Source organism: Mandrillus leucophaeus, unplaced genomic scaffold, assembly GCF_000951045.1.
Source record: "Mandrillus leucophaeus isolate KB7577 unplaced genomic scaffold, Mleu.le_1.0 Scaffold24, whole genome shotgun sequence".
In the NCBI taxonomy this organism is placed as follows: Eukaryota; Metazoa; Chordata; class Mammalia; order Primates; family Cercopithecidae; genus Mandrillus; species Mandrillus leucophaeus.
Genome location: NW_012102476.1, coordinates 2647950 through 2655248, shown reverse-complemented (window position 1 = coordinate 2655248; position 7299 = coordinate 2647950). Strand labels below are relative to the sequence as shown.

At 52.7% G+C, this 7299-nt stretch overlaps 2 protein-coding genes across 4 annotated transcripts in view; both read left to right on the top strand.

Annotated features, from left to right (window-relative positions):
- PAGR1 (PAXIP1 associated glutamate-rich protein 1) overlaps positions 1-1208 on the top strand; it is a 4405-nt gene extending 3197 nt beyond the window's left edge. Inside the window, exon 3 of the mRNA XM_011982436.1 lies at positions 807-1208. Within this exon, the coding sequence (XP_011837826.1) occupies positions 807-1006 (200 nt within the window). The 3' untranslated portion in view covers positions 1007-1208. The remainder of the gene's footprint in view (positions 1-806) is intronic.
- Positions 1173-7299, top strand: part of MVP (major vault protein) — a 36263-nt gene continuing 30136 nt past the window's right edge. For 2 of the 3 annotated variants that reach the window (XM_011982438.1, XM_011982439.1), the window contains exon 1: positions 1173-1689. The gene's annotated coding sequence lies outside the window, so the exon portion shown is untranslated. Of the gene's footprint in view, positions 1690-6881; positions 7038-7299 lie in introns of all 3 variants that reach the window. The other variant, XM_011982440.1, reaches the window with a different exon arrangement.

Genomic DNA, 7299 nt, shown 5'->3' with positions numbered 1-7299 from the left:
AGGCCCGGCTAATTTTTTGTATTTTTAGTAGAGACAGGGTTTCACCATGTTAGCCAGGATGGTCTCGATCTCCTGACCTCGTGATCTGCCCGCCTCAGCCTCCCAAAGTGCTGGGATTACAGGCGTGAGCCACCGTGCCCGGCCTCATGTCACTTTTGGACTTAAAATTTTCCAAGGGATTCCTCTTGCCAGGGAAGAGCATGTCAAAGGAGAATCCAAGCGCTTCTCCCGCCACCTCCAGTTCTCTGCACTTTTTTTTTCTTTTTTTGGAGATGGAGTCTAGCTCTGTCACCAAGGCTGGAATGCAGTAGCGCGATCTCGTCTCATTGCAACCTCCACCTCCCGGGTTCAAACAATTCTCCTGCCTCAGCCTCCCGAGTAGCTGGGATTACGGGCGCCCACCACCACGCCCAGCTATTTTTTGTGTTGGCCAGGCTGGTCTCAAACTCCTGATCTCGTGATTCGTCCACCTTGGCCTCCCAAAGTGCTGGCATTAACAAGCGTGAGCCACCATGCCCGGCCTGCACTCTTCTTTGAACAGAATTCTGTTCTTGTCCTAGGGCCTTTACCCTTGCCATTCGCCTGTCTGGTGTCTCCCTGGTCTTCACATTACCTGTGCCTTCCTGTCATTCAGGATCTTTGCTGCTCACTCTCTCTGAGGTCCAACCCTGAACCTCAGGTCCTCCAAGACAGAGGCCTGGGGACCTGCATGTTTAACCAACTCCCCAAGTGATGAGTGAAGTCCAGGCAGGTGTGGTGCACACCACCTCCATCTGTTCCACGTATCTTACCTTCCCCTTCTCCAGGAAGCTCAGCCCGGAGCCAGAAACGGGAGGCCCGCCTGGACAAAGTGCTGTCGGACATGAAGAGACACAAGAAGCTGGAGGAGCAGATCCTTCGTACTGGGAGAGACCTCTTCAGCCTGGACTCGGAAGACCCCAGCCCTGCCAGCCCCCCACTCCGATCCTCCGGGAGTAGTCTCTTCCCTCGGCAGCGGAAGTACTGACTCCCACTGCTCCTGCCTCTAGGCTGCAGTGTCTGTACCTGCTGGGGCTTGGGCCCTCCTTCCCCAGCCCAGGCACTGAGAAACTTGGGAAGAAGAGAGAAACCTCAAGCTCCCAAACAGCACATTGCAGGAAAGAGGAAGAGAGAGTGTGAGTGTGTGTGTGTGTGTGTTTTCTATTGAACACCTGTAGAGAGAGTGTGTGAGCATGTGTGTGTGTGTGTTTTCTATGGAACACCTATTCGGAGACCTGGACTGAATTTTCTGAGTCTGAAATAAAAGATCCAGAGCTATCATCTCTTAAAAGGAGGGGCTGTAGCTGGAGCTCAACATTTAGGCCCCACTTCAAGGGAGAGGCAGAATTGTATTCACCCAGATTGGAAAATGAATGCCAGATGGGCAGAGGCGCACCTGCCCCATCTCGGGCCCTCCAACCCCTCCCAGTCCCACTCCAGTGCAGGCAGCTGGCTCCGAGGCAGAAACTCATGAGCACGCAGGGAGCAGTGCGCCCTCAGCTGCAGCAGAGGCAGCCCGGAGGATAAAATGAGAACCAGCTGCACGGGCTCTTTAACTCCCAAGCCCCACCCCTGGGCCTGGCCTGCCTTGCCCTGCTGGGAAGTGATCCCGTAGGCTGGGTGAGAGTTCCCCATCCGAGGCGTTGGTTGCAGCTAGCTGCACTTCTAGATGTGAGTACATTGTACTAGCCCCCCAAACCCCAAATCAGGGGCAGATCTTTGTATCCCTCGAGGCTCTCTTTATTCCTGTCTTGCTTTCAAGGGCCTTGCTTCTGCTGGGGCAGGGAAAACATGTCTGAATCAGAGCGGGGAAGGAGGATGGGCGGTGGCTTTGCTTTGGGAGGTTTCACTTTCCAATAGTTGGGGTTTTCTGGGTTTTGAAGTAAAGGCAGATTAACTCACCAACACCATCCCCCAGCCCCCTGCAACTCTCGGGCCCCTCTCTGACTTCAGGGTCCCACATGGGAAATCAGGTGGGGGACCTTACAGGGTCATTGAGACCCCATCTTAGTGCTAGATCGGTGCTTGCTCTACTTGCCTGCACTGTCCTGGGACCTGGGCTCTGACCTGTCACCTTGAGCTCCAAGAATGTGACCTGTCCCCATTCAGGGCCCTTAACTATGACAGATAAGGTTTGTTTCTGCTCCACGCAGGGCTGGGCCAACTGTTGGCCTCCGTCAATCATTCAGGAAGTCATTAGAGTGATTTCCAGAAGGTGTAGAATTTAGTGGCCAAGGTTCTTTCCTTTTTGGGAGGAGAAAGTGAAAACTAGGATGCTCAGCTGGACCCACCAGCCTGAGATTCTGGGGAGCTTAGAGCTGTCCCTTGGGAGTGAAGCACTTGGGGGTGGGGGTGATAGCGAGGCTCATGGCCCCTGTGTTCTCAGCTCTCTGCCTGGGTGGCCCCTGGGTGATGGGGGAAAGGCCGGCTGTCACGTGGGGTATCAGGTGGCTCTCTCAGAAACTCCCTTGGCACACAGCACTGGGTTGGCCCGGGGGTGTGGCTGTTTGGGCAAGACAGCCCTCTGTAGCCTTGAGCAGGTAGGGGGGCCACCTTGAGTGGGTGGCCCAGAGACAGCCTCAGGGCTCCAAGGTAACGGGGTGCTCAGGTTATCTTGGGTGCCGGCTTCCCAGGTTGTGGGGGAGCAGAGGCTGGGCGCTGGCTCAGCTTGTAGGAAACACTCACCTTTGAACTGCCACCCAGGTCCTCTAGTCCTTATTCTCGGCTTAGAATCTTCCTGTTTCTGCCTGAGAAGCCACTGCCTCCTAGTTTGTGGTCTCTACAGTCATACCCAGATTAGACTTCCGGCTCCATCCTTATAACTGTGTCCTCTTGGGCAAGTTTTTTAACTTCCAGGTTCATTGTGAGGATAACATGAGTCAGAGGACACTTAACACTGCCTGGCACAGATTAAGCTCATTGGAAATGGGAGTTGTTACTGGGGGGCGTTTGCCTGGAACACAGGGAAAGAGGCTCTCTCCCGGAAACAGACCCAGTGGGTCAGAAGTGAGGCCTGCAAAAAGCAGCGGGAGCGGGATTAAGAATTCCAGCCCAGGGCTGGGTTCGGTGGCTCAGGCACCCAGCATTTTGGGAGGCCAGGGTGGGAGGATGGCTTGAGGCCAAGAGTTCCATACCAGCCTGAGCAACATGAGACCCTTGTCTCTGTTTTGTATGTGTGTGGTTTTTTGTTTTGTTTTGTTTTTAAAGAATTATAGCTCAGTTCTATGATTAGGCAAGTTTAGAAAATATTAATGAAGATCGGGGTTCTGAAGCCTGGTTCCTGGGTCGCTTCTGATCTAGGAGGTTCTTGCCCCTGGTGACTGATCTTAATTGGCAGGGGTGGGAGGAGGGAGGGAGGACAAGTGGAGGTCTGGGCTGGCTGAGCTGTTCTGTCTCCCCCTCACCTCCCAAAGGCCACCAGGCTGCTCCCCTTCCCACAAAGTGGCCCAGTTAGACTGGAGCTCACAAACAATTTCCTTGGGAAGAATCGTTCCTAAAACTGTGCTGCTTAAAAAAAAAAAAAAAAAAAAAAAAAAAACATGTGAGACAGATTCTCAGTTTCCATTAATGGTCTCCTAAAGGGGGTAAACCAGGAAGCCGCTGGGTGAAAACAGGCTGCTGGCAGTTCCTGAGTCATGTGACCCATTCTCTAAAGACTACAATATTTAAATCAGTGAGAAACTCCGTGAAGTTGTGTCCTTGTTTATACCAAACTTCATGTGCCTTTTCCTGAACCTGAAGCTGTGGGAAGGTCTGGGGGCGGGGCCAGGTCACCGACCTCGCCTCCAACCTCAGGACGGCCTGGAGCAAGAGCCCTGGGGTTGGAGACAAAGGAGGCTGCTTGGACCTGGGTAAGGGAAGGGGCTGGAGGAGAATAAGTGCAATTCCCTGCCCTTGATGAGCAGCCTGCAATTGGAGCTGTGTTTTTGTTTTTGAGACAGAGTCTCTGCTCTTTCCCTCAGGTGGGAGTACGATGGCGCAATCTCAGCTCACTGCAATCTCTGCTCCTGGGTTCAAGCAATTCTCCTGCCTCAGCCTCCTGAGTAGCTGAGACTACAGGTGCCTGTCACCATGTACGGCTAATTTTTGTATTTTTAGTAGAGATGGGGTTTCACCATGTTGACCAGGCTGGTCTCGAACTCCTGAGCTCAGGCGATCCTCCTGCTTCGGCCTCCCAAAGTGCTGGGATTACAGCCACAGCGCCTGGCCTGGAACTGATCTTTATCCTCCTCCCAGTTCCTACTATGCACCAGAAACCTTCCAGTCTCTAATACCTTTGACTTGAAGCAGTCACTTTTTTTCTTTTTTTTTTTTTTTTTTTTGAGATGGCCTCACTCTTGCTCAGGCTAGAGTGCATTCCTGTGCTCCATTTATGGCTCACTGCAGCCTTGATCTCCCAGGCACAGGCAATCCTCCCACCTCAGCCTCCGAAGTAGCAGGGACCACAGGTGTGCACCACCACACCTAGCTAATATTTTTTATGATTTTTGTAGAGACAGGGTCTCGCTATGTTGCCCAGGCTGGTCTTGAACTCCTGGCCTCAAGTGATCCATCTCAGCCTCCCAAAGTGCTGGGATTACAGGTGGGAGCCACCAAGCCTGGTCAACAGTCACTTTTATTCTCACTTCACTGGAGAGGAAGGCTCAGAGGCTAGTAAGTGGCCCAGGAGCATGCTGGCAGTGATAAAACCTGCTGGAGTGACATTTTCCCACTGGCTCTCAATCCCGGATATACATTAAGAGTCAGAGGGAGAACTTTTTAAAATAGCAATGCATGAACCTCACCCGGACCAATTAAACAGAATCACCGGAGACGGGTAGCTTTAAAAAAGATCTCCAGAAGGCCGAGCGCCTGTTATCCTAGCCCTTTGGGAGGCCAAAGTGGGTGGATCACTTGAGGTCAGGAGTTTGAGACCAGCCTGTCCAAAATGGCGAAACCCTGTCGACTAAAAAAGTACAAAGTTACCCGGGTGTGATGGGGTGTGGTGACATACGCCTGTAATCCCAGCTACTTGGGAGGCAGAGGCAGGAGAATTGCTTAACTCGGGAGGCAGAGGTTGCAGTGAGCCAAGATGGCACAATTGCACTCCAGTCTGGGCAACAAGAGCAAAACTCCATCTCAAAAAAAAAAAACAAAAAAAAGATTTCCAGATGACCAGTGTGTAGCCTGGGCCAAGAGTCTCTGCTTTAGACCAGAGTTGCTCAGACTTTAATGTATGTGCAAGTCATTGAGGGTCGAGTTAAAATGCCGATGGATTCAGTGGCTCTGGGGTGGGGCCGGAGGCTGCATTGCTAACAAGCCTCCAGGTGGTGCCACTCTGCTCACTGCAGACTTGGTAGCAGTGTGGTCACTTGGTCAATTGCTATTTAAGACTCACTAGTGGCCGCAAGTGGTGGTTCACACCTGTAATCCTAGGACTTTGGGAGGCCGAGGCAGGCAGATTGCCTGAGCTTAGGAGTTTGAGACCACCCTGGGCTGAAACCCCATCTCTACTAAAATACAAAAAATTAGCCAGGCTTGGTGGCATGTGCCTGTAATTCCAGCTACTCGGGAGGCTGAGGCATGAGAATTGCTTGAACCTGGGAGGTAGGTGGACGTTGCAGTGAGCCAAGATTGTGTCACTTCACTCCGGCCTGGGCGACAGAGTGAGACTGTCTCCAAAAAACAAAAAACTCAGTATATCAGCTACTCACAGTTGACCCTGAAGATCTCTGGGAAGTAGTGACTCATGACTCGTTTATTAAGTTTTGCTGTAGCAGAAGTTTACTTTTGAGCCAAGAGTCTGTGACCCGGTCTCCCTCCTCCCCGCCTTTTTTTTTTTTCTCTCTTTCTTTAAAGAGATGGGGCCTTGCTATGTTGCCCAAACCGGTCTTGAACTCCTGGCCTCAAGCCATCCTCGCGCCCTCGGCCTCCCAAAGTGTTGGGATGACAGGTGTGAGCCACCTCTCTCAGGCAAAAGCCCCTCTTTTAACTAGACAATGAACCTGGTTTCTGCTTTGGACAGGCTATTTAGTTCCTGTCCATTTACCCTCATGGTGGGAGAGACCCCGGTGGGATTTGGGGTGAAAGTTGGCTGTGGTTCTTGCAGGAGCCTCATGACCCCTGAGGGAGGTGTGATCAGGCAAGACTGGGCATCTATACTGAGAGCCGACTAGGGCAGGTCTCAGAAGCAGGGACTGAAGGAAGATGGGTGGATGAGTGGATCTGGGGAGCAGGGACCAAGCCTGAGGGCTGGGCAGAGCTTTCCAAAGGTCAACACAATCCTTGCTATTGTCTTTTGAGGGCCCTGATCTATTTTAAGTAAAATGCTCTAACTGCGCATGTCATCTGGAAGGAAACCACAAAAACCTCAATCTGAGACTTGTCACCAACATGCTGCCTGAGTCAAAGGGTTTCCCTGGCTCACCTCCATGAATGGCGAGGGTAGAAGGCAAGACCTGTCCTGGGTGAACCTGGCGGGTGGTCTAGGCGGAAGGCCCAGGTTTAGGGCATGGCAGGTGGGTGGTCAGGGAGGTGAGGTGGGGTCCTGGTGCTGATGCAGGGGCAGTTGCTGAGGGCTTGGCCTCAGAACAAGCCAGGAGTCCAGCCGTGAGGATGACTCTTGCTGAGTCACTGAGCCGGGCGAGGCATTCAGCCCACCTGATTGGGTCCAGCTGGGGCAGCAGATGGTGGAGAGGCCTCAGCTGTGGGGGGCGTGGTGGGGATCATCCATCGATGAGCCAATGGAGGGCGTTCCCAGAGCCTGCTTCCAACCTTGCACAGCTTTCTAGAGTTCAAATCTTCCCGGGGGGCCTCAGAGCCCTGTCCATACCTCCGCTTACAGCCCCAGCCCTTCCTCTTCTCCCATCTGGTTTCCTGGCCAGGTTTAGGCCCTGCAGAGAACCCTCCAAGGGAGCAGTGGAAAAAGCTTCACCTGGCAGTAAAAGCCCTACTTGCTGTTCCATCCCTGCAGCTGGGGTGAAACAAGACTTGCCACTGACCAGTAAATAACTGAGGCTTAAACCAGCATGCCAGGTCAGGCAGGGAGCCCCGGCACTGGTTATATTCCCCAGATCCCTCACTGGATAGGAAAGTTGGGCCTCAGGCACTCTTCCTCCTCTGCAGTCAGAGTGCAGATTAAGAGCCAGGCTCTGTTCTGAGTGCTTTATGTGCTAACTCGGTTGATGATGATATCCATTCTCATTTTGTAGATGAGGAAACAGGCACAGGGTGGTCAAGGGACTTGTTCAAATCACTGATCCCATAAGGTTGAGAACCAGTAGATGAGGAAACAGGCACAGG